General features: G+C 55.5%; 2 protein-coding genes across 8 annotated transcripts in view; one reads left to right on the forward strand and one right to left on the reverse strand.

Annotated features, from left to right (window-relative positions):
- The window catches only part of PRPSAP1 (phosphoribosyl pyrophosphate synthetase associated protein 1), a 25,487-nt gene extending 16,529 nt beyond the window's left edge, over positions 1 to 8,958 (reverse strand). Inside the window, exons 1-4 of one of the 5 annotated variants that reach the window (XM_050981176.1) lie at positions 6,503 to 6,646; positions 6,089 to 6,198; positions 5,137 to 5,192; positions 177 to 229 (exon numbers count right to left, since the gene is read on the reverse strand). In XM_050981176.1, coding sequence (XP_050837133.1) covers positions 177 to 229; positions 5,137 to 5,174 — 91 coding nt within the window. In that variant the 5' untranslated portion in view covers positions 5,175 to 5,192; positions 6,089 to 6,198; positions 6,503 to 6,646. Of the gene's footprint in view, positions 1 to 176; positions 230 to 5,136; positions 5,193 to 6,088; positions 6,199 to 6,502; positions 6,647 to 8,037; positions 8,333 to 8,813 lie in introns of those variants that run through there. The other 4 variants (XM_009094469.4, XM_050981177.1, XM_030232875.2 and 1 more) reach the window with 4 other exon arrangements.
- Positions 8,440 to 23,187, forward strand: SPHK1 (sphingosine kinase 1). Of its 3 annotated transcripts, none has more exons than XM_050981174.1 (5): positions 8,440 to 8,518; positions 20,671 to 20,820; positions 21,056 to 21,150; positions 21,371 to 21,486; positions 21,997 to 23,187. In XM_050981174.1, the coding sequence occupies exons 1-5, from the start codon at positions 8,440 to 8,442 to the stop codon at positions 22,769 to 22,771; spliced, it is 1,215 nt and encodes a 404-aa protein (XP_050837131.1). In that variant the 3' UTR covers positions 22,772 to 23,187. The 3 variants fall into 3 exon arrangements, with proteins under 3 accessions (XP_050837131.1, XP_050837132.1, XP_030088734.2); XM_050981175.1 differs by having other exon boundaries at positions 8,440 to 8,512; XM_030232874.2 differs by lacking the exon at positions 8,440 to 8,518 and adding an exon at positions 16,023 to 16,515.
- The last annotated feature ends 1,031 nt before the right edge of the window (positions 23,188 to 24,218 follow it).

The following is a 24,218-nucleotide window of genomic DNA, read 5'->3' on the forward strand; positions in this document are numbered from 1 at the left end:
AAGAAACATGTTTAATTGCCTTGTCCAAGGTCAGCCACGGAGGTTTAGCAGTGCCAGGAGCAGCAGTTACATCACAGCTGAATCACTGCACTTCTTAGACAGGTCTGGCCAATGGAGTTACCCAGCATTTCTAAGATTACCTCAAAACAGTTGCAAATCGCAGAGATTTCTCTTACCTCCATTGGTTTCCTGGTACACCACAGATTTCCCCAGCTCAGCACCAAGACGCCTGGAAAGAAGAAAAAGGACATTAGAAATGGAGGAGCCCAGCAGTTTGTGCTGCCCAGCAGGACTGGACCATGTCACACACCACCAAAACACAGCACTGCCCAACAGGGAGCTGAGTGAGCCAGCCAGGCTGCAGAGCTACATCCTCCCCTTCTCTGGGGGTCTCCCTCCTTCTGATGTCCCTGAGAGGGCCCTGGGGGATACAGCTCTGCAGCAGGTCACTGCTGTACCCAAAGGCTGTATGACTGACCACAGGCTGTGACTCCTGATGGCAAAGGACCCTTGCCAGCCTCTGCAATGCCCCCTCGGGCAGGTCTGATGTGCAACTAGAGTTAAATGATTTACCCAGACTCAATTAATGTCACCTGAGTCACTTTTTTTGACTCCCACTCTTTTCCTTTTTTTTCCTCCTGAACCTTCCTTCTGAAATAAGCAAAATAATTAATGAGATTTTAACTTCAATTTTATTATTTTTACAACTTATTCCTTCCTTTAGTCAGATATTAAATCTACAACACTCATCCCAACAAATATCAGTCACCCTCCCCAACAAATATCAGTCACCCTCCTTCTCTTTTTAATTTTTTTCTTACAAAACAAAGACTTTGAAGAGCATTTTAAAAGGCTCCAAAATGCAGACTTTTCCCTCAGGTGACACTTCAGTATTTAACTGTACTGACAAGTAATCCATTAGTAAGTACTTAAAGGCTTTTGTGCTTTAACCCAGAGCCTCAGAGACCCTGAAGCAGTGGAGGTGCTTCGGCCAAGTGAGATGGAGTGGGGCAATTCCCTCCTCTCCCAGGGATCTGCTCTGTGGCCATGGCCACACAATGAATTAGGAAGCAGTTTATGCCTGAAAAAATACCTTTGTTCACCACACTAGCTATGGCAGCAGTTTCCTGCCTGCACTTGAAGTGTATTTACCTGGATATGTGCCAAAATTCTGCAGATCAGGACTAACTCTAAATAGAAGAGTCCATATCTTCTGCTGGTTTTTTTTCTGGTCTACAGCCTTCAGCAGTCAGTCTCACTCCATCTCCTTACCCACTAACTCGGCCTTGCACTTCAATTGTCACAAAGATCTGTGTTTTCAGAAGTGAAAGCAACACAGCCTGACCCTGGCATGCTTCTGTGCCATCAGCAACTGCTGGGCTCAGCTGTGAGCCAAAGCTGGAGGTCCCAGCTAGAAGCTGGCCTGGGGAGTGTGCCTGGGACAGCTGAGATAACAGAAACTCAGATGCCATGGGATATGTTTGCTTGGCTGGCTCCAGAGCACGTCTCTGGCACACACACCCTCCCCACTGAGTGTCTGGCAGCACGTTTTGCAATGGCTAGGCTGGAGACTGAACTGCCACCATGAGAGCTGGACGTGCCAGACTGTCACCAGCCCTGCTCAGGTACCAACTGCAGCATCCTCCTGCAGCCTAGGCCAGACAAGTTTCACAAATCTCTGACTGGGCTCCTCTCAGCTCAGCTGGGTTAAAACTTGCAGCTGCAATGCAAAGGCAACCTCAGTACCTTCAGTATCTTCAAAAAGAGCTAGCAGCTGGTCAAGTATAAGCAAGCCTGGGCACCTCAGGGATAGACTGACACCAGAGGTGAGTTTTGCAGGTGGGATCTTGCTGCCCTGATGAGGATAGTCTGGCACTTGCAACCACCAAGCTTAGTCCTAATCACTGCTAAGGCATTTGAGTCCAAATAAACTCAGGAACATACACATACACACACAACCCCCCACCCCAGAGCAGTGTGTGGTGGGAAATGTTTAATGACTCACACTTGTTCCTCCTCAACTGCATGGCAAGTCTTGCAAGCTCCCCTTGGAGGCACGTGTGCCCTGACTTCACTGCAGACAGCACAATCCTACCCCAGTATTGGGGAAAAGAAATCCATTTGAGACACTGTGCAAGTGCTCTTAGTCAGCCCTGAATCTCATGGCAGGAAGAAAGCTTCAAAACCAGTCCAGCCAGACTCAGCAAAACACCCCTTGGAAGGTGGCAGTTTCAGTGCTAAGTGGTAGCAAACAAAACCATATTTGTGGTGCTGAAGGGGAAATGTTCTCATGTTGTACTAGAGGAGGTTTAGATTGGATATTAGGAAACACTTCTTCCCTGAAAGGGTTGTCAAGCCTTGGAACACACTGTCCAGGGAAGTGGTGGAGTCACCATCCTTGGAGGGATTTAAAAGACATGTAGATATGGCACTTGGGGATGTGGTTTAGTGGTGGCTTTGGCAGAGCTGGGTTAGCAGCTGTGCTCAGTCTTAAAGGTCTTTTCCAACTTCATGATTCCATGATATAGCCAGAGAAACCAGAGCCCAGTGCTCTCCTACTCCGCACAGAGCAGCAATGCAGTTTGTACGCTGCTGAAACAAGAAATCAGAAGTGCAAGTTTGCTCCCATGGCAAGAGGAACTAAAACAGCTTGGCCTGGGGCACTAAAACTGCTCAGTTGTCAAACCTGGGTGCAGGCAGCAGAAGACACAAGACAGATGCCAGCTTAGAGGAATGAGCAACTCTAGTCAGACAATAAATCCCAGCTCTGCTCCAACTGCTGACTGCAAATAAACAAAAGCAGTGGATATGTGATAAAACTGCCCATGAAAGTCCCAGATCAGCCCTGCCTGCAGCACTCCAGAGGAGCCACAGGCACAGCAGGATCCAGAGGCAGCTCCCCCAGAGCAGCTGAGGTATGTGCACCCCAGGGACACCCCTTGCACCAAATCCCCTCCTCCAGGCTTCAGTTAGACAAGGTATCAGCAAGGGAAGGAGTCTGATAAACCCTGAGTCAAGAACAATATGGAGGGGACTGTTGGTGCAACTCCTGCTGTGAAGCACCACATTCCAGAGGACTTTTATCAAAAGGGATATTTGCATGGAAGTCAAGGGCAGGGCACAACCTTATCGACCACACAGCCTGGCAGCAGCCAGAGTTCAAAGATAAATTTCTCCTTCCTATTACCTCTCCCTTGTTTTCTCTTCCATCCCAAATCTTTTCTCTCAAAATCCTCTCCATCCTGAAGCTCCCAACTGCTTGTTCCTTTAGAGGATAGAGGAACTGAATTGACAGCAAGTACTGTTTTCATCCAGCTCCAGGACTAACAGCATAATCACACGAACCTGGGCTACCACAGTTACTGACCACTCATCTGCAGACATAGGCAGACCTGCCCCAGGACAGAGAAAGTGCCACTGCAGGTAACCCAGACCACACACCCAGCAGAGATAAAGCTGCTTCTGGGAAAAATAACATTTTAAGTCCTGCAGACAAATCACATCTCCAAGAAAAATGAGCTGCTATTCTCACACTAGGTCCATCACTAAACCAACTCCTCTGGGGCATGACAGCATCTGAGAGGGAAAAAAAAAAACAACCAAACTCTTTATGGCTTTAAAAAATCCTACTCAGAGCAATTGGCCAGAAAGAATTCCTATTGATCTGGAATCTTTGTAAACACTGCCCAGGAAGGATGATCTAACTTTCCGCAGTCTCAAAACATGCCAAGAGGATATGAAGCTCTGAATACAAAAGTGTTTATAAACTTGTCTCAAACTCACATCTAAAGGCAAACAGCTCAGGAGTCACCTACAGTTTAATGAGGAAGTGACACACTGCAGCATTTTTAGGAAACATTGTATCAGATTGTACTTTAAAATGCTCCACTAAAGACTATCAAAAACCACTGTACCAGGCTCTTGAGACAAACGGCAGCCAAAGAGACTCCGTGTTTAGCTGAATCAAATTTCAAGGGGCAGATGTACTCACAGTATTTTGTGCCATCAGAGCCTGTTTCAGTGCCACTGAGAAGTGCCCTCAGCAAGGCTGTGTTTCCTTTTCCCCCTCTGTGACCAGAATCCAAGACATTTGTCAAGTTATCTCCAAAGGAGCTTCCAGCCAGCTCACAGCACAAACATTCAATTTGAAGAGAAATTTGCACACAAAGCACTTAATTGTAATATTTTATTTTGGCAATATCCTCTTCATTATAAACACTTTCCCTGGTCTCAGCTCTGCAAACTCCTAACTCTTCCACATCTACAGACTCCAGGAACTGGTGCAGACTCAGAAGGAGCTGGAGCAGAGGACAGAGGGTCTGTGCTGTGCCTGACTGTGGCCAAATCAAGCCACAGCCTGACTCTGAACTGCTTTTCAAACTTGAACAAATCTTTAAATAAAGATCAGTCATGGTCCAGCCAGCACAATGGCAGCTCTGCTGTGCACTTCCTAATCCCCCAGTATAAGAACAGCCAGGAAAGGAAAGGGAATGGCAGCTTCCTGGATACAATCTGTTTAGATATCTTTAAAACTGTCTGAGCTCTTCTTTGCCTCTCTCCATCCACCCAGCACAACTGGATATTTGAAAAAAGTCCCTACTGCTCATTTGCCACTAGAATCACTTGTTCCAGCAACGCCAAAGCCATGCAGCCCAAGTACTGGCAAATACCAGGCAGATCTTCCTCTGCTCCCACCAGCCCACTCCTGGTGAAGGAACTTCTAAAGCTGTGCTGGCCAGCACAGAAAGCTCCACATGAGCCCAGCCTGCTCATCCACATTCTGTGCTCCACCTAAACAGCACAGAGATACTCTGACTCTCCTCTGCCACTCTCTCATGTGCTGGAAAGATGACCTAAAGAATACATTTTCTACCAGAAATCCCCCTTCAGCTGAGGGAGGCGGCTGCAAGTCCTCTGAATGTACTGTCTCCCCCCAAAGCAGGGCTCACCTCCCAGCCAGTCACAGAAAACACCACCCCAGGTTTAGCGCTGTGACCAGCTCCCTGCAGCCAGAGGTCAAAACACAAATCCCCACGTTTTCCTAATTCCATGTTTTTTAGGCTCACGGCAATGCTTTATCTTCAGATCACCAGCATTTTCCATGCTGCAAACTGAGTGAATCTCTGGAATACTCACATCCACGGCTGGCAGTGAGGCAGTATCACATCCCACATCACAGAGCTGCAGGATCACTGGGGAGGCATTAGCAAGATTCAATCACCACCCCCCTCCAAGCCAAACACATAAGCAGTGAGTAGAATCTAATATTTCTACCTGCTGAACCAAGAACTGCAGTCAGAGGGAGATCTAAATGCATCTGTTGGATTAAAGATCAAAAAGACTTCCTAGATCTCCCTCCCCCCAGCAGCACACAGGCCCATTAGGGACCAGAATTAGGACGCATTAGGTCACAGAAATTATCCTTCTCCCCTGAAAATGCAGTTTGTAATCAGGTCCCAAGTCTCCTAATTACAGCAAGTTTTCTTTCCATCATGGAAAGAATTTAAAATAAATAATCATCCCCCTCAATTTATAAGGGAAAAGTAAATATATGGGATTATTTATGTTTCAGTGGTGCTGAATCTAAGAAATATCTTCATCATTTCAAGTTTCACAAGGTCCTCATAATCCGGAATCATCTCCTCTCCTGGCAGTCACTACCACCAACTAAAGCTCTAAAACTAAAGTGAAAGTAAGACTGACCATTAATCACTGTCCCATAACTAGAGAATGCTCAAGGGGAAGGATGAAGATCAGAACTGTGCCAGAACATGATGCTCAGAGACTGAAACGAAAGCAGCTCTGGAAGTTCTGCAGTAAACAAAGCAAGGAGATAAATCAGGTGTCTCAAAGCTGGTCAATGTCACACTGCTCCTCTCCAGGCTTGAGATTTTAAAAAGGATAAGTCAGAACCACTCAAGTAGAGATCTTAAGCTCACACCTACAGGTAAAGAACAGAGCCCAGATGGACAGGTGTCTCAAGGGGCCCTCCTAATATTGCGTGTTGTTTTAAAGTTCTTTCAGTACTTTTACTCAAGGTCATAAAAAAACTTTAAAAAGAACGCACAATATTAGAGGACAGACTCACCCTTGTAAGATTGCTCCAACTCTATTTAAAGGTGCAACTGACCTCCCCAGCAAAGAACAGGCTTAGATGTAAGACAGGGGGAAAGGCAGCAGCCACGCATCTTTTGCAACCTGAAAGAACAAGGGATGTGTTACAGATCAGGTGAAACAGCCCTTGAGCTCCCAAGGGAAGGCAGTGCAAAACCACTGCATTAGATGCTGAAAATACCTTTAATTTTGGGAGACTTTTTACTGTGGGCAAATCTGTACTGTGAACACTTCCAGATTTTGCACCCACAACAAAGACAAATGTCTTTAAGCCTCAGTTAAGCAGCAGCTGTGTGTCACAGTGCTCGTGCCACCACCAGAGCATCCAACATCCCACTGATGGCAGAGCCAAGGCAAAAACCCCATATTGCTCCTATTAGAAATTTACTTGGTGAGAGATCAAGGAGGGAGCGGAGAGGTCATTCTGGATCCAGATCCTGCTTCTTTCCCCCTCAGAGCACCCCTGGGATAACATCAGCACATCATCCCAGCCAGCACACAGCCTGGGGAAGCGTCTCCAAGTCTCTTCTCATTTCATCTTTAAAAAGAAGGGAGTTATTTTTAAGACAAGAGCAAGGAAGAAGGATTGCCTGTTTGCTCCTCCAGTCCTGAGAACTGGAAGCTTGTCCCCAGGGGAATTCTGTTGTACTATGTTGATGCAACAGAACAAGCCCTCTAAAACTCTGTCCATCTGCTGCAGCAAAACTTACTTTTATAGAGAGATACATTTCAGAGTTCAGTGAAAGAACTGAACTGAAAGTGACCAAAGCCAGCAAGAATACAAGAGCCAAAAAAAAACCAAAACAACTTTCCACCCCCAAACACAAGGATTTTCCTCTCAGCCTCACACTTAAAGAAGTTAATCACTATTATCCAACACATCTCCCAGCCAAACAGCCAAGTCAGCTCCGTGGAGATAAGCTGTGCTAAGGATTGAACACTGTTTATTAAGTAAGCAGGACGAACAGTGAAGTGTTTCTGTAGTTTAAGGTGGCAGCACACCTGTACTTAAGTCCTACTTCCAATTTAAGCACACTCTTGGAGATGGGAATGGGACAGCAGACGCCTAGAAAGGATAATTGGGATGCTGTAACCTGCAGAAGGGAAATAAGCACTGAGACCCCTCGATTTTGGGATCAGCTGCCTATGAACTGCAGCTGAGAAACAGTATAAAGAAAATCCAGAGCCTGTTCTAAGTTGACAGCCCAATACACAGATGCCCTTCTCAGAATAGTCCCTTTGACTGGGACTGCCCCAATTTGAATCAAATTCGTTCAACCCCAAAGTTCAAGTGCTGGGGGAAACTTAGAGCTCTGTGCACCAAGGGCCCCATTTTGGAGGCTGCTGTCTCACCCTTCACTCAGCAGGACCCAGCACATCTGTCCCGGACAAGACAAGGTCAAACTCTGCCTAAACTGATGGGCTGAAGAAAACGGGGCAGACCTTTACCCCAACCAAAGAACACAGGCTGCCCAGCTCTCCCAAATCCACCCTGGTCAGTGCAAGGTGCTGTGCCGATGTGCACATAGACACTCCCCTTGCCCCAGGCACCGAAGCTGTTGAGAAAACAAGGTCAGGAGTCGGAGAAAGTTTTGAGCATCTCCCAAATCTGCTAAAAACGCTTTTCTGAGGTTTGTCTAGCCAAGTTTCACCTCCTCCCTCCCCAAAAGTAACAGCTTTTTCTGCAGCCCAGCCTCTCCACAAGTGAAATGGACGTCAAAGAAGGGAGAAAGCGGCGGGTCCATTTCCATCGCTGGGTCAGGCAGAGCTGGTGAAGATTCCCAGTGCAAAATCTCCGCAAAGGTGTTCGCAGGAGACGCCTTGGGAATGCGGGGGGATGCCAGAAGCTTCTCCAGCCGCTCGGGAGGGCTCCTGCCCGCGCAGGGGAGCGATGGGGGAGAAAGAAACTTGAAGGCAACTTACTCGGTGATCTTCTTCGCCAGCTCGGTGGAGGCTGCTGTAGAGTTGGCCGAGAAGACCCGGTAGCCACTTCTGGCCGCGTTCATCGCCAAAGAGTCATGCAACCTGCGGGGAGCTCGAAAGTGAGAAAAACCAGATTTATAAGGCAACAACAGCTTCCGTGGCATCCTTTTCTTTCCTCTCCTCCGCGATCACCGCCCCTTAAGGGGTGGGGAGGAGGAGGGGAAGAGGAGGGTGGGGACCCTTCCGCTACTATGGACTTGCTGGTCCATTCCTGCGGCAAAGTATGAGAGGGAGGGTGGAAATTATGATTGTTAAAATAAAATGGAGCAGTGGCTGCCTCGGGGAGTAGAGGGATAGACAGGCAACGGGTGACCCCACCCCACGCCCACCCAGTGGCCCCTCATGCAACGGGGGAGGGATGACCCCAAAATGAGGGCGGGAGCAAGGCGGAGAGGAGCTGCCGTGGCTGGAGAAGGTGCGGGTGAGCTGAGGGAGAAAGGCTGGGGGGGTTCCTTGTGATGCAGCAGGGCTGGACCGAGGTCTCCGTGGCGAGATCTCCCCCTCCCTGTGAACGGGGAGGTCTCTGGTGGGGACGGTCCCATCCCGCTCCCCTCATCCAGCCGAGCATGTCCCGCCACCCGGCTAGAGCGCCGCTCCCTCCGCCGCCATCTTCTCGGCGAGAAAAGCCCGCCCCGCCGCCATCTTAGGTGAGGGCACCGCCGCCGCGCTCCCCCGTCACGGCGTCCCCTCACCGCCTGCCCGAACTGCGCCGGTACCTCGGGAGGACAGCGGCAGAAACGTCCCTCCTCGGGGGATAAATACACTTCCCGCTGCCCGAGAGCGGCTTGCAGCGCGGCCGCCTCCCGCTTGTGCCCGGCGGTGAGAGGCACGGGGTGTAGGCGGTGGCTGAAGTGCCCGTGCCGAAGATGGCGGCGGGGGAAACGGAAGCGCGGGTGCGGCGCTCCGGCCCCGCTCTGAGGCGGGGGCGGCGGGAGGATCCGTCCGGCCCGCCGATCCCGCACCTCCTGCCCGAGGGAACCCTCCGTGCCCGGCGCTCTGCTGTCCGCTCTGGAATCCTCACGGGTACAGGCACTCAATGGCTTAGTTAAACAGGAAAGGTCACCTCCAGCCCATCTGGCAACGCGCTGGGCTGTCCTTTCTATGCACTAAGAGTGTGCTTATATATAACATCTATAACACCTATAAATTAAATATATTAACGCATATGTTTTTATAGGTAAAATAAATAGAGTATATGAAATATTAAATATATAACATATAGTCTGCATATAACATATAATATGCATATTATATGTGTGTAATATATATACTATATGTGTGTATAGTAATTATATATAAAATATATATTATATGTTATATGCATGGAATATATGTATCTCAATATATATATAAGGAGGAGGTGAAACTTGGCTGAACAAATATATTTTATATATATATGTAGGTATTTACACTTTGTTTAAAAATGTTTAATATATGTACAATATACATCTCAGCCTTGGCAGTTGGGAAAATTACAGGAGGTGACAACACTGTCAGGATCCATCCCTTGTGGTCAGGATGGATCAGAGCACCCCACAGTGCAGCACAAATGAGGGTATATGACAGAAATTATGTATTACAGGGAAGGCAAACTGCATTATTTTAATCACCAGCATCACCCCACATCACTTGGTTCACCCTGGAAAGAGAGTTTTTTTCCTGGCAGTTCTCTAAGTTGCTGTGCAATACCATCGTCCCTTGCCTTTGTCCTCCCAGCTGGGAATGAGGGAGAAGGAGGAGGAGGCCTGGTGGGCTTTGTTCAGGACATCGATGAGGTTCCCCTCCATGACCCGGTGGCTTTGCAGCTGCTCTGGTGTGTGACAGCCACCGTGCCTCCAGCAGTGAGTCCCTGTCGCAGCCTCAGCTGGGAGCTGCAGCACTGGCATCAGCCCCCTTAGCTGACACTTCATTAAAGGTTGTCTCTCTCAGACATCCTCAATGCAAACAAGACAGAATTGTCCATGTTCCCTCTGTATGACAGCACTGCCCAAGGAAGGACTGGGATGGAGAGTTTTGTCTCCCTACGCCATACCTGGTGACACCTTACCTGTCCCTGCAGTTCCAGCCCCTCATCTCCCTTTTGCTGTGCCTCCTGCAGGTCCTAAAATCAGGCCTTGTCAGAGCAGGGGTTATTCTAGCTCGACTCCCACATTCCAGCTCATTCCCCCAAGGCGCGGCGAGAGCTGACAGCATCAGCTGCCCCAGTTCACTATGAGGAGGCAGCACAGCCAGGCGTGGGATTCTGATCAGCCCTCCAGACTGGCATCATCCTGGGATGAATCCACAACATCCATCAGCCAGAGAGTCCAGACACCCCTCCTGGGCACCCCAGCCCCAGGCTGAGAGCAGTCACAGCACCCATGGTACAGTCACTCCTCACAGGTTCCTGCCTTTGTCCTTCAAAAATTTTTATGGGAGTCAGACTTTTTGTGACATGGGAAGCTGGCTGCTTCCCGAAACCCCTTCTGCACCCACCGGAGAAATGGCAATTCCCGGGGGAGCCAGGGAAATCTTGCTGTAGGGACACCCAAACAGGGGGGGCATGCCCAAAGGGTAGGGAGGGGATCGTGCCGCTGCAGGAGCCATGGCACATTGCTCTGCAGAGCACTGAGCCCTCCTCTATAAGGCCGTTCTCTGCCTGGAATCAGGCATGTGGAGCAGGAAAGATTCTTTATCCCCTTCCCAGCTGGCTCCTCACTCAGCAGCCTCAGCACAGCTGCCCAGGGATGATGCTGTGGCATCTGAGTGCCCTCAGCCTCTGCTTTGCCTTCCAGGTCCCCCAGCACCCTCTTCCTGTCACCATTCCTGTCACCAGTCCCGTGAGGTGCTCAGAGCCATCCCAGCCATAAGGAATGGGTCTCATCTGCATTGTCACTTCCGTGCCCTTTTCCCACCTGCTGAGGCTGAGATGCAACAAGTTTGTAGGTTCTGCAGGGCAACCCCTGGCACGGCAGACAAGGTGTGCACACCTTGGAGGGGCTGGGTGTCCCAAACACCCCCCCACCCCCCCCCCGCCCCATTCTGTACTCCTGAGATTCCCCCTCAGTGAATCACCGGCTTCATCCCCGCGGGGAGAGGCCAAAGCCTCGCAGGGGTGGCCCTGAGTCCCACCAGGATCGTTGTGGAAGCTGCAGGGTTGGGATCAGCCCTGGCAAGGGTGGCAGGCAGAGATCACGGTGTTATCACTGCCACAACCAGCCTTTCTCCTGGAAAGGGGAGCAACTCTGATTTCTCTGCGGGCTGAAGGTCACACTCGGTTTTACAGCCACGCAAAGGAGAAGAAAGGAGCAATTCTGTTTACTTAGGGAGTCATTAATATCCCAGCTGCTGGCATGTACAGAGGCAGCAGGAACCTCCCCCACAGAGCAGCAGAGTGAGGCTGTGCAGCCCTTTATTATTCCATTATCAGCCAGGCAGGATTAGGAGGGCGGGTCAGGGAACAGTGCCGGCTTTGAGCAGGTTTAGCTCCTTTCCAAAGGCTTATCCCAGCTCAGTCTCACTCTCTGGACTCGACTCACTTATTCTCTATGTGGAAGGGTTTGAGTAATGCTGGGGACAGAGTGGGCACGGGGTCATGGAGCTTCAAGGGCCCAGCAGGCAAAACCTGGGAGGTTCCTTTAGCAGGAACTCATTTTGTATCTTGAATTTCACAGACTAAGGAAGGCAGTTTCCCTGCATTGCTCCCCAGGGAAAACCAACCCTGGCACTGCTTTGGGGCACTTCTGTTCTCGGAACAGCCCGGTGCTGGGGCGGGACAGCCATTCCAGGCGGCTTCCTGCAGAGCTGGACGAGGTTTTGCTCTTTATTCTTACCCAAGTTTCTCCCTGGAGCCCGGGTTGGGTGGCCAGAGCATACCGATCCCAGCCCGGCAAGGAAGGAGAAGCCGTAGGAACTGAGGAAGCAAATCTCTTTCTTCTTCCAGGCCAGAAATGGGGTCTGATGATGGGATGTTTTGTCCCCCGTAAGTAATTCCACTCTGGGAATGCTGCCTGCCGGCATCGAGCATTGCAGCAGGGCTCACCCCTGGATCAGGATCGAGCCTCCCAGCCTAGCCCCAGCCAGGTGGTTCTCATTGCATCCTCTGACTCACCGCCCAAAAATTCCTGCGCTCACATCATCGCAGGAAACCGCTACCGGGAAGTGTTAAAACCCCTGGACGGCTTGAAATTCGGCTTCCCCCAGCGAAGGGGGAGATCAAACGACAGCCTTTGGTCTCAGTCCCTCTGACGCCAGGGGTTGTCATCGGGGGGGACGTCTCGGCCAGCGAGTGGTGGGTGTGTGTTTCCTCCAGACTCAGAAGCTTTTTGCCTGGAGTTTGGGAGTGTTTTCCCTGAGGAGGCCTGAGCTCAGAAATATTTTTAAGCAAATTATCAGCTGGGAGGAATGAGCTTAGCTCGTCGGCATTGTTCAGGGCCTCTCGGTGAGCCCTGCAGTCCCGGGCTGTGCCGGCTGCTGCGGGGAGCTCAGTGGAGGATCAGTGTAGGGGAGCAGCCCCCAACAAGTTGCAGAGCCTGGCTATGATTCAGGAGTTGCCACGAAAAAACTGAGCTCTTTGGAGGCTGAGAGGAGATGGATTTGGGGGAAAACCTAGGTCATGGGGGCAGGTAGAAGGTGCAGCCACTTTCCCGGGTTCTGCAGCAAATCAGTGGCAGAGCCCAGACCTGTGTCCTAGCTCAGGTGGGATGTGATCCCAGTCACTCTCCTCCAGGAGTTATCTCTGTTAGCTCTGTCCCCTCCTGCGCTGTGGTGGACCCCGTGTCAGCCCCAGCCCCACGGCTGAGCGGGGCTGATCCGCAGTCCCGGAGCTGGGTCTGCATGGAAATGGCTCCATCTCCACACCGGCCGCTCCCGCAGGAGCTGCCTGGAAGGTTCCCACTGCTGCAGTCTGTGCCTGTCCCCCTGCCAAGCCTGCAGCCCTGCCAGCTCCGATGCAGCGCCAGCCGCGCTATTTCTGGCTCCACCTTGAGACGTGTACCTTCAGCAGTGGGGACGATGCTAAAAGAGATGGATTCAGGAGGAGTGCATCCCCCTCCCGTTCCGTCCCCGGGTGGCTGCCGGCGGCCGCGACAGAGCGGGCAGGGATGTGGAGGAGCTCTGTGCCTTCAAGGGAAACGTTGTAGTTCATCTCGCAGCAGAGGCACGTCCTCTGCACGCCTCCTCAGGGGCTGTGATGTGGCAGTGGAGCCCCGAAATCCGGGCCTGCGTGGGAAGACCCCAGGCTCTGTGCTTTTCTTCCCCTAGGGTAACTCCCAGATCAACTCCTCCAGCAGCTGGGGGCAGGAGCAGGAGAAGCTCGGGGCCGGAGGGAGCTGAGGGAGATTGTTGGTGTATTTAACCCTTGGCTTCTTGCGCAATTCAAGACAAACCTTATCTGCTGTTTCTGCCTCAGTTTCCCCAAACTCAGGGCACACATCATCTTGCCCAGCGAACCCAGGCTTCAAATGTACAAACCTTCTTCACCAAATGATGTCTGCAGAGTCTGGGATACCCCAGGGTTCCTCCCAGGACAGGAGCTGAAGGGATGTTTGCTATTGAAGGGAGACTGATGGTCATGGCTGGACTGGTCTGCCAGCCAGCTCTGCTCCATGGGCGAGTCCCCTTTGCAGTGAGGAAGGAAGTGGGGGGATTCTCCAGGAGCTGTCCCCCATCACACCAGCTCCGTGGCACATCCCCACCTCACATCCCGGCACTTCCCTCCCACACACATGGCCCGAGCAGCGCCACGCGGGCGGGAATGGAGCCGATCAGGACAAACCCGACCAGCAGTCGTCTCCCCACAGCCTGGGAGCTGCTGAGCACCCTTGGGGCTGCCCTTGGGGGTCGAGGGGCCTCGGTAAGGCTCTCATAATTAAGATAGCCCCAAACGACTGGTTATCAGCCCAGGGAAGGAAGTGATCCCACTTCCTTAGATTAGACATCACATCTGGAGGCAAACAGGCGGTGTCCGTGTGGGACCGGGTTGAATCAGCCTGTGGCTGCGGAGAGCAAAGGGACATGCCTGGGGCTGGTGGTGGCCACGGTGCTGGTCACAGCATGGAGTGGGCATTCTGGGGTGGTACAGCACCAGGTCAGACTTCTGGGAAGTCCCCACAGACCAGAACTGAGATGGAAAAGCCCTCTCTGTGTCTCCCCTGCCATCACAGAGGCTGAGCCTGTGCCAGTCCTATTCCCCATCTGAGACAAACCTGGCTGCAGCCCCCAGCTCTTGGCATCCCCACCGTGCACAGCCCTTCCCCAGCCCTTCCTGCACCCACCTCCAGCCCTGACACCTCGCAATGAAGCCACTCTCAGCCCCTTCTCCACAGCATGAGCGTGGCCAGCGGAACCTGGATAGGCATTCCACTCCTATTTAAAGCACAGGCTGGCAGGACGAAGGGGGATCCCTGCAGCCCCAGGGCATAGGGCCTTGGACGGATGTAGTGTGGTGAGGACAGAGGCCAAAGCACCCTCATCGTCCCATGGCACCTGCCAGGAGCAATGGTACAGCTGCTCTCACATCCTCCCAACACGACTCATGCCTTCCTGAACGGAAATTGGGAGCGGGTTAGTCACCGAGAAGGGTGAGGGGCAGGTCAGGACACTGCACCCCCCCCCCCCCGGCATCCAGCCATTTCCTCCCATGACACCTTGCTGAGGAACCTCAGAGCTGTTTACAAACGCTGGACTGTGTCATGGCAGTGGCTGGGGAAGCGGCTGAGCCCGAATCTCACCCAGAATCAGCTGTGAGTGCTGCAGTTCCCAAGACAAAAGCATCAGGGCTAGGAGCAGGTTTTGCCCCTCTGAGCATCCCTTTGTGCCCACAGCACCCAGGGAAGTCTTTCTGGAAAGCACAATACTCCAAATCACAGCACCTCGGCTCTCCTCATAGGTCTGCTCTGGGAAAACAAGACTCAACCATGTTTTCTGCCCAGTTGGTGATCCTGTCCCCTCCCTGCAATTTCTTGGCCAGTTCCAGAAGGTTTCAGCAGGGACAGAGGGCTCGTTGCTAATTAAACTGCCCTAAGTGTGAGGAGTGATGCCTCCCTGAGGTGCAAGCTCAGGGTTAGGACAGAGTTACATCCATGAGGAATTGGTTGACAAAAAAATAATCCTTGTTGGACTGGGCCAGACCCCTTGGAGCCCTGCAGTCCCTTGGGAGGGTGAGGTCAGTCCTGTTGCCAGCAAAAACTGCTGTCAATGATTTTTGCCAGCTGCCTTGAACACAAAGCAACTCCCAGCCTTGCTGGCACCCTCCAGCCAAGTCCCCTGGGCTCTGTCTCCATAGCTCTGTGCCCCAAGGTGGGGTTCACAGCACAGCCCACCTCCCTCCACGGGGCTTCACGCCCATGGCAACCTCGAACCCCCGCGGATACCCGATGGCGAGCCACCAGTAATGGGATAGGACATCATCCCTCTCCATCCTCCTCTCCCGCTGTCTGCCCACTGTCTTCACCCCTCACCGTGCCTTGATTTCTCCAGGCCCCCGCCTCCCTCCTTTCGTGCTTGGAGAGATGCAGAAATGGTATTAAAACGCTGTTAAGTCCAAGGTGGGGGCTCCGGGCACACCCTTGCTGGGAATGATGTGCAGGAACTGGGGCGGGGGTGGCTGCCGGGTGCTCTGCCTCCCCTCTGCCGGCAGGACCGTGGGTCTGTTCTTTGCATCCCCAGCACCGTGGGAGCACCCACGCCAGACACCCACCCCAGCAGCGCAGAACCACCCGCGGCAAACCCACGGCGTCCCTTTGCCCCCGCCCGTCTGCAGAGCAGGTTCCCCCGCGGAGCACTGCCCGGAGCGCGGGGCGGCGCTTGGGGAAACTGAGGAAGCTGGAGGGGGGTGTGGGGGGTACCGGACCAGCCCCGGGACGGACCCCCCTCGGCGGGGGAAGAGGTGGCTGGGAGGGTGGGTGGGTTAAATTTTTATGAATGGGGCCGCCCCGCCTGCCATCGCCGGGCGTCAGCAGCGAGCGGCGGCGGGCGGCGCTCCCCGGTGCCTCCCGCTCCGCTCCGCGCCCGCTCCGCCGATGGCCGCCGGCCGCCGCGCTCCCCCGGAGCCCGGCGGGGGCCCGGTGCTACTTCAAGGCATCTTCGGCGCGGGGCCGGCCCCCGGTGCCGCCGCCTGCTCGCTGTCCCTGACGGCCCGGGAGCTGCAGGTGCGGCGTGCCGGCGGCTGCTCGGGCGGCTCGGCCGGTCCCGACGCCGCGCTCCGCCTGGCCGACTGCGTGGGCTCGGCCGCTTTCCCTGCGGCCGCGGCCGCCGCCTGCTTCTCGCTGGTGTGCTACCCGCTGCGGGGGCCGCGCTGGGGGCCGCCCGCCCGCCAGCGCCTGGAGCGGACCTTCCGCGTCTCCCGGGGTCCCGACGCCGAGGGCAACCTGCGCATCGCCCAGGCCTGGAGCCGCCGCATCCGCGAGCTCGCCGTGCCCGCCGTGCCCGCGCAGGACGGTGAGTGCCGACCCCCCCCCCGCTCTCGCCCGGCACCGCTGCCCGCGGGGCTCGCTCCGCCGGGGCCGTGCGGGGGTCAGGATCGGGGTCGCGGCCGGGGTCGCTCCGCCGCCGGGCCCCACGCCGGACTGCTGTGGCCGAGCCGCGGGCGCTGCGCGGTGTGGCGTTCCGGGGACGGGGCCGGGAGGGGGTACACAGACCGGCGGTGACCCGCGCCACCGTGGGGTCACTCGGACACCCCCCTCCCCCCACTTTCGCCGAGTCTGGGGGGACAGAGACACCCCCGCTCGCAGCTCCAGGCAGGGGTTGGTTGTTTCTCTCTCCTTTCACCCTTAATTTGAAGGGGCAGCAGGGACGTGGCCCCACTATGGGGGCCCTTTGCACCCCCCATCCCCATTGCTCCCGTTCGATAACTCCAAAGCTCCAAAGGGCAGCATGATCCAAGGAAAAAAGTAATCATTGCTGACGCAGGCAGGACGGGAGCCAGGCACGGTCCCCAGCAGGTCCCATCCATCACTTGGGAGTTGGGGACAGGCAGGTCCCCCCAGGACCCCTGCGGTCCAGGGGGATCTCAGGGCAGCCTGGCGGGGTCTGTGTTTCTGGTCCTGCTCCCCTCAGGAACTGTCAGTGTCTGGAAGGGGAAGGTCCTGCTCGGGGGCTGCATCCCCCAGCTCCCACAGGCAGGACAGGGCGTGCTGGCAGATAGTTGAACATCTGAGCAGAAATTCAATTATATGCACTACTTCATTTATTTGGCTGTCCAGTTGCTCTGATCAGACTTGGAAATTAAGAGGCATGCGGTTAGAGGGATCCTGTCAAATCACATTTAGCCCAGCTCTTCCTTGCTTGGATTTTAAAATGCAGCTCTTTTTTTTATATGACCTGCAGCTACAAAACAACTTTCTGTCTCTCTTCCTAAAGAATTACAAAAAAATCCAGTGGAATGGGTTGAGGGCAGAACCAGTTCCCCAGCTCTGTTTGCAGCCTGAACTTTGCAGCTGGAAGTCTCCAAGCGCTTTCCAACCCTCGCCCTGTGAGCAGGTGGTGGGAGGGTGCTGGGGCAGGAGCAGCTCATGGCACGCAGGGCCCTCAGGGCCTTGGGGGGAAGGAGGATGGGAGAAGGCAGTGCAGAATTTTGCAGTCACTTTCCTTGCTGAAGGCCATCAGGATTTGCAATCCTCCTCCCTCAGTTTGGGACAGAGCTAAAAATGCCCCTCATCCACACCCAGTGCTCGCACGTGCGGCAGAGAGGCCTGTGCGGGACTGATAAGGCCATGCTGGGAAGCTGTGGGTGAGTCCGTGCAGAGAGTCCTGTCACCCTGTCCCCATGGGGAGGGGACCTGGGGAGCCACCAGTGATCCCATCCTGGTGCTGTTGCAGCTCCAGCATCCTCTGGGATAAAAGCCCTTAGGAATGCTGCAGCAGGGATGGAGGGATGATTCCCCCTCCTTGTTTCACCCCAAGGGATAGAGAGAAAGTTCCTCAGCAGCTGATAACCCCAAAGCTGGGGCTGCCTGCAGCATGTCCCAAACTGCAGCTATCCAGGAGGATACAAACTGCCCCCATGCTTATGTCCCAACAGGAAAATCCAGCCCCAGGAAGCTCAGCCCCAGCCTTATTCCTCCTGGCATGCTTGCTCCTTGTGCCGAGAATTTCCAGAAGGATGCAGGGATGCAGTGGAGTGGCTTGGGCTGCAGACAGCAGAGCTGTGGCAGTGTGGTCCCAGCCTGAGCACAGCCAGGGCACATCACCAGGGAGGATGTGGGCAGAGGGAGTGGAGCAGAGTTTGTGGCAGCAGCTGGAGCCCCTTCCTCCTGCTGACTCAGATTCTGCTCTACTCAGCATTTGAGGCTGAAAGCGACCACACTGTGTTGGGAAGTGGAATCTTGCTGGGATGCCAGGGACTGGCCGGTGTTGTGCAACAGGAAGGGTTGGATGGGTCAGGATGCTGCTGAAATCTGTCTCCCTGTGCATCACCATTGCTGGGCTCCAGCTCTGATCCAGCACCCTCCAGTTCCACCACAGGGCTGAGCCTGGTGCTGCTGGTGTCACCAGTCCCACACTGGGATCACTCTTGTCACTACTCACAGCCTGGTACCAACAATCTGCCCCTTGTGAGGGAGTCATGACATCCCTCTGTGCCCTGAGCAGGATTTGTTTTCCCCTTCCAGCCAAGGAGCTGATCCTTGGGGTCCCAGCCTTTCCCTGCTGCCCAGAGGAGGCCACAGGGCAGCACCCACAGGTCTGGGCAGGATTTTTAGGCAAAACTCAGCTGCAGCTCCATGTTTGTGTGAGAAACAATGTGCTTGGTTAACACTGCAGGGTTAAAAACTGCATTTAGGCTTTTGAAGTGCCTTTGGCTTTTGCTTTTCAATATCCAGGGCTTGAGGGAAGAAAGAGAGAGAAAGACCCCCAGAGAGAAAGCAGCTGGGCTTGGGTTCAAAGCCTGTGTGGGCCTTGTCTGCATTTGATTGCAGAAGATTCAGTGCCTCTGGGGACCAAGGAAGCTCCAAAGGGCTCTGAGAAGGGTCAGCCCAGCCCTGGGCTGCTTTTTGTTATCCCTGACCCAGACTGGAGTGGCTTCTGCTCTGTGTGCTTCACTGCTTTCCCCGAGGGCAGCTGGTCCCTTTGTATCTGGAACCCACTGATAAGGGGCTGGGGAGGGTGGTGGGGGGGAGCCACTGGCCCTGGGCAGCAGTGGGGAGAACCAGCTTGGAGCCAGTGCCTTGAGCCAGCACCCAGGGCCAGACTGGAGCCAGCACCCAGAGCTGCACCCACAGCCAACCTGGAGCCAGTGCCCCAGCCAGGCTCAGCCCTGGAGCTCTCACAGGCAGATCTTTGTTGTGGACTTGGTGGCAGGTCCCAAGCAGCTGGCAAGGGGACCAGGAGGTGTCCTGGAGGGTGATCCATGGGGCCAGGAAATAATCATCCTGGTGGTGATGAAGTCAGCAGAGCTCTGTGTGCTTCCAGGGCTGGGACAGGCATGGAGATGAGATGCTCCAGTCCCACCTCCCTCCAGGCAGCTTGTGGAGCTCATGGCCATGACTGGTGTGATGCTGAATGTCACCTAAGGGAGGTGACACACGTGGTGTACTCCATGGCCCCATGCTCACCTCTCCCCACCACTGTCCCTACTGTGGGTGCTAGGAGGGTTTAGCTGTAAAAACCCCAGCTGCGTTCAAACAGCTCAAATCACTGCACATGTGCAGATGAGGTTGGGGCACCCCCAGTGCCACAGGGGCTGGGAGGGGATTGCTGGCCCAGGATGTGCTGGGAAAGAGGCCTCTGCTGTCCTGACTCAGCAGTTCTTCCTGCTGAGTCAGCAGGTGCCGCCTGGAGCTGGGTCTGTGTGCTGGGGTGGGCACCCACACCCCCAGGCCCAGGTCACAGCTCAGGGGGCACAGAGCTGGTGGAGACATCCCTAAAAACCCCAAAACTGGCTCCTCACTGCAGAGCCAGGGATCTCCAGAGGTGCTGGGGGACCCTGAGGCTGCTGCCCTTCCTCACTTCAGAGCTTGGGGTGCCCAGCAGTACCCAGGGTTCCTGCCCTCCTCCTCCTCCCCCTGCCTCCCTCACAGGGCAGCTCAGTGGCCTCCCCCTGTTCCCCTGCATGGGGACCACTGGGCTTGGGGAAGGAGATAACTGCAAGCAACTGGGGAGGTAGAGGGATGGGACCCCTGCCAGGCTTGTAATTACAGCCCTGCCAAGGCCTTCGCAGGCGAAACCCGAGCCCCGTGGGGAGCAGGGAGCAGGAGCATCCGTCTGCCAGCACAACTGTCTGTCCTGGCCCTGTTCCATCTGGGTGGATGCGGGGAATTGGGACCTGGAGTTCTGATCCCCCGCTCTGGTATGGCTGGAGTGCTGCAGGGCTCCATCCTGGGTGTGAACTTCTCTGCTGGTTGTGGGGGAGCTCAAATGAGTCCCAGCAGGCCCCTGTGTCCTGTCTCTGCTGCCTCCCCAGCATTTCCAGCAGGGACCCTCCATCCCTGCTACCCCTGTGTCCTCTGGGTAGGGATGCAGCCCAGGGAGCTTGTGGGGATGGGGGAGGGCCAGTTCACCTTCCCCTTTTGGTTTTGGCAAATGCTGCCCTGGCTGGCAAAGCCCTCCCAGGGCAGAGCCATGACCCAGCAGGCTAAGCCCCCTGTCCCCCCCCAGGTGACAGCTATGGGGTGCTGCCCCGGCCCTGCCACGCGCTGGTGCTGCTGAACCCGCAGAGCGGCTCCGGCCGTGCCCTTGATGACTTCCAGGCAGTGGTGCAGCCCATGCTGGCTGAGGCTGACATTGCCACCACTGTCTTCGTCACCGGTGAGTCCATGAGCAGCTCTTCCTCCTTCTCCCTTCCCTGGGATCCTACCTGGGCCCTGCCACATGGGGACAGGTTCCTCCAAGGGCCTCTGACTCTGCATCAGCACTGCTCTGGGTCCTGCATCCCTGGCTGGGGTCACCATCTGGGGCTGGGGTCACTGTCTGGGGGGGGTGGCAGCAGGAAGGGCAGAGGGATGGAGGGTGATGCTCCAAATCTCTCCACTCTCCCCAACAGAAAGAGCCCACCATGCGCATGAGAAGGTGCGAGATGAGGACCTGTCGCAGTGGGACACGTTGGTGGTCATGTCTGGGGACGGGCTGCTGTTCGAGGTGAGGGGCACCTCGGGGCTGGGCACAGAAGGGGTGCCTGGGGCAGGAGCCAAGCTCTGGGTCACAAAGTCAGGCGGGGAATGGCAAAGGAGAGATGGCACCAAGCTTGGAGCAAAGCAGCCATCACCTCTGTCTTGCCCTGGGCAGGGGCACCATGGGCTCTGCTCCCCCAGGCAGGCAGGCGCTGCTGGGTTCCTTGGGTACTACTTCATCCCCACAGGTGGTGAATGGGCTGATGGAGCGTCCAGACTGGAAGGAGGCCATGAAGAAGCCGCTGTGCATCCTGCCAGGAGGCTCTGGGAACGCCCTGGCTGCCTCTATCAACTACTATGCAGGGTGAGTCCCAGCCCCGCGGGGCACCCACTGCCCCCTGCGGGGCTGCACTGGAACCAGGCAGGGATGAGGGAAGAGAACGGCTGTGTGAAGCTGCAGCCCAGGGAAGGGTGCTGGAATGTCCAGGGGTGCCTGGCAGGGTCCTCACTCCCCACAGGCTGGTGCAGCACCGCCCCAGCTGTGAGCAGGGGATTAATGCCTGGGTATCCTAATCCCCCCACTGCCTTTCTCTGGGCTCAGGGACTGGTAAAGCTTTAACCCAAAGGATCCCCCCCCAGGCACAGCCAATCCCAAGGTGTGGGGGCCAGGATTGCCCTGTCTCGGTTCCCTCTTTCAGGAACTGGTTTATCCCTCCCATCCCCAGCAAAACTACTCCCAGCAGCTGTTCTTGAGGGACACTGTCACCCAGCAGGGACATGTCCCAGCCATGACAGAAGGGTGCGGTCTGCAGGTGGATGCTGGGGCAGCAAGAGACTTCCTGAGCTCCAAACTCACTCTCTCCATCCCTCACAGCTACGATCACGTTGCCAAGAAAAAGCTGCTGACAAACTGCACCTTCATCCTGTGCAAGGGGCTGTACACGCAGATGGACCTGGTGTCGCTGAGCACGGCCTCGGGGAAGCGCTTCTTCTCCTTCCTGGGCTTTGGCTGGGGCTTCATCTCGGACGTGGACATCGACAGTGAGAAGTACCGCTGGCTGGGCAGCGCCCGCTTCACCCTGGGCACCCTGCAGTGCCTGGCCAAGCTCAGGGTGTACCATGGCCGCCTGTCCTACCTGCCCATCTCCGCGGAGCAGGGCAGCTCCCCGGCACCCCGGGACGCCCCCGCGCCCGTCACCAACGGCCACATCCCGCAGCCGGCGGGGACGGAAGCGCCCGGCTCCCTGCCCCCCGACTCGCTGCTGGCCCCGCTGGGCCAGCCCGTGCCGGCGCACTGGACCGTGGTCCCCGAGGAGGAGTTTGTCCTGGTCTACGCCATCTACCAGTCCCACCTGGGCACCAACCTGCTGATGGCACCGGCGGCCCGGCTGCACGACGGCTGCATCCACCTCTTCTACATGAAGGCCGGCATCAGCCGCGTGACGCTGCTGAAGCTCTTCCTGGCCATGTCCAGGGGGACCCACCTGGACTTGAACTGTCCCCACCTGTCCTACGTCCCCGTCCGGGCGTTCCGCCTGGAGCCGCGGGTGGCCGCGGGCGTCATGACAGTAGATGGGGAGGCGCTGGCCTGCGAGCCCGTGCAGGGCCAGGTCCATGCCCGCGTCTGCCGCGTCCTCAGCGGCTCCTGAGCTCCCCGTTCGCCCTCCCTGCAGCGCTGAGCTGCCGGCACGGCCCGGCGCGAGGGTGGCAGAGCCTTCCTCCCACTCAGGAACCCCTCCTTCCATAGCAATAGGTCTTGGGGGGGGGCGTGGGGCTCATCCCCTCGCTTGCCCCCACGCTTAGCTTTACCCCCTTGGGACGGCCACCAGTGCTGTTCCAAAAATGAGCCACAAGCCCCATCAGGTACTCGGTGCCGGCGAGACGCCAGCGTGTTTTTTCCTGGTACGAGGTCCCGGCCCAGGCGGCTGCGCCGGCACAGCCCCTTCCCCTCCCCGGCTCGGACGCACACGGTGGCATTGCTGTGTCCCCTCGCCGGAGCCAGCGCCACCCCCCAGGGAGGGTCAGGACCAATAGATCTAATACAATAAACCGACTTTTTAAAGAATGTTTCTACCCAAAGCTTCCTGTAGAAGCGAAGTTTATTCTTGTGAGAAATGCAAAATAAATATCTAGCGTTTGCAAAAAAAAAAAAAAAAAAAAAAAAAAAAAATCCTTCCTGGGTTTTGAATCCGAGCTCACGGCTGCTGTAAGGGCCGTAAGGGACCCCTGCTGTAAGGGGTTGGGCTCACCCACGGCACACGGACCGCAGGACAAGTTTGGCTCAGCAGCCTTTGCTCCCTGACATCCTGACAGGAGCAGCATGTAGTGAGGGGCCTCGGAGGTGCTCCCAGGGAGGTGCTGAGGATGCAGGACACAGGGCATTGCTGCTACCACCCCCATTTTTGGGGTGCACCGATGCCTCCCTGCTCAGCCTCATGCTGGGGTTGATTGTATGCAGGGAGCTCAGCCCTGCAGTGACACTTGGGGACATCCTGGGGAAAGTTCGGTACCTCTGAGCGACAGCAGGGAAGGACTCATGGAAGAGGTTCAAGGAGGGGTCGTGTGGCTTTCTGCCTGCAGCAGGGGCCTTTTGGGGGACCCTCTCATCCCTTTTCTCGGGCTGCCCGGGGCCAGCTGGAGCCCTGCTACAGGTCCCTGACCTGGGGCTTGCCTAGGGGGGATTACTCAGCCTCTTTGATATAAAATTGCAGTAATTAAACCTCATTTTCAGCGCTCAAGTACAAAGCAGAAGAGTAAACAGTGATGGCTGTTTGCATTTATTCAACTGCAAACTATGCAATTAGGATGGCAGATCCGGGAAAGAAGAGCACGATTGTCTTCCCCCCATGGCCTCACTTGCTCATGGAGAGGAGCCTTGTTCCTGAGCCAGCAGGGCAGGCAGCAGCTGGGAACCACCTCCCAAAATGAAGTTATTTCCCCCGTGGCATCGGGCCAGGTGTAAAAAACAGGCTGAGTAATAACTCTCTAGCCCTGCTGAGCTGCTGGAGACAGAGCCCATGGCAGGGGATGCGCTCAGAGCTCTCGCTGTCTCTGTCACCGCGCACGGAGCAGCAGAGCGGAGCCGTTCAGGCTCAC

This window comes from Serinus canaria, chromosome 18 (assembly GCF_022539315.1).
Source record: "Serinus canaria isolate serCan28SL12 chromosome 18, serCan2020, whole genome shotgun sequence".
Taxonomy (NCBI): Eukaryota; Metazoa; Chordata; class Aves; order Passeriformes; family Fringillidae; genus Serinus; species Serinus canaria.

Excerpts from the sequence above, each read along its gene's own strand:
- SPHK1 (XM_030232874.2), top strand. The coding sequence starts at position 16,098 with ATGGCCGCCGGCCGCCGCGCTCCCCCGGAGCCCGGCGGGGGCCCGGTG. Across the intron at positions 21,151-21,370 it reads GGGACGGGCTGCTGTTCGAG|GTGGTGAATGGGCTGATGGA; the intron begins GTGAGGGGCACC and ends TCATCCCCACAG. Across the intron at positions 21,487-21,996 it reads TCTATCAACTACTATGCAGG|CTACGATCACGTTGCCAAGA; the intron begins GTGAGTCCCAGC and ends CATCCCTCACAG.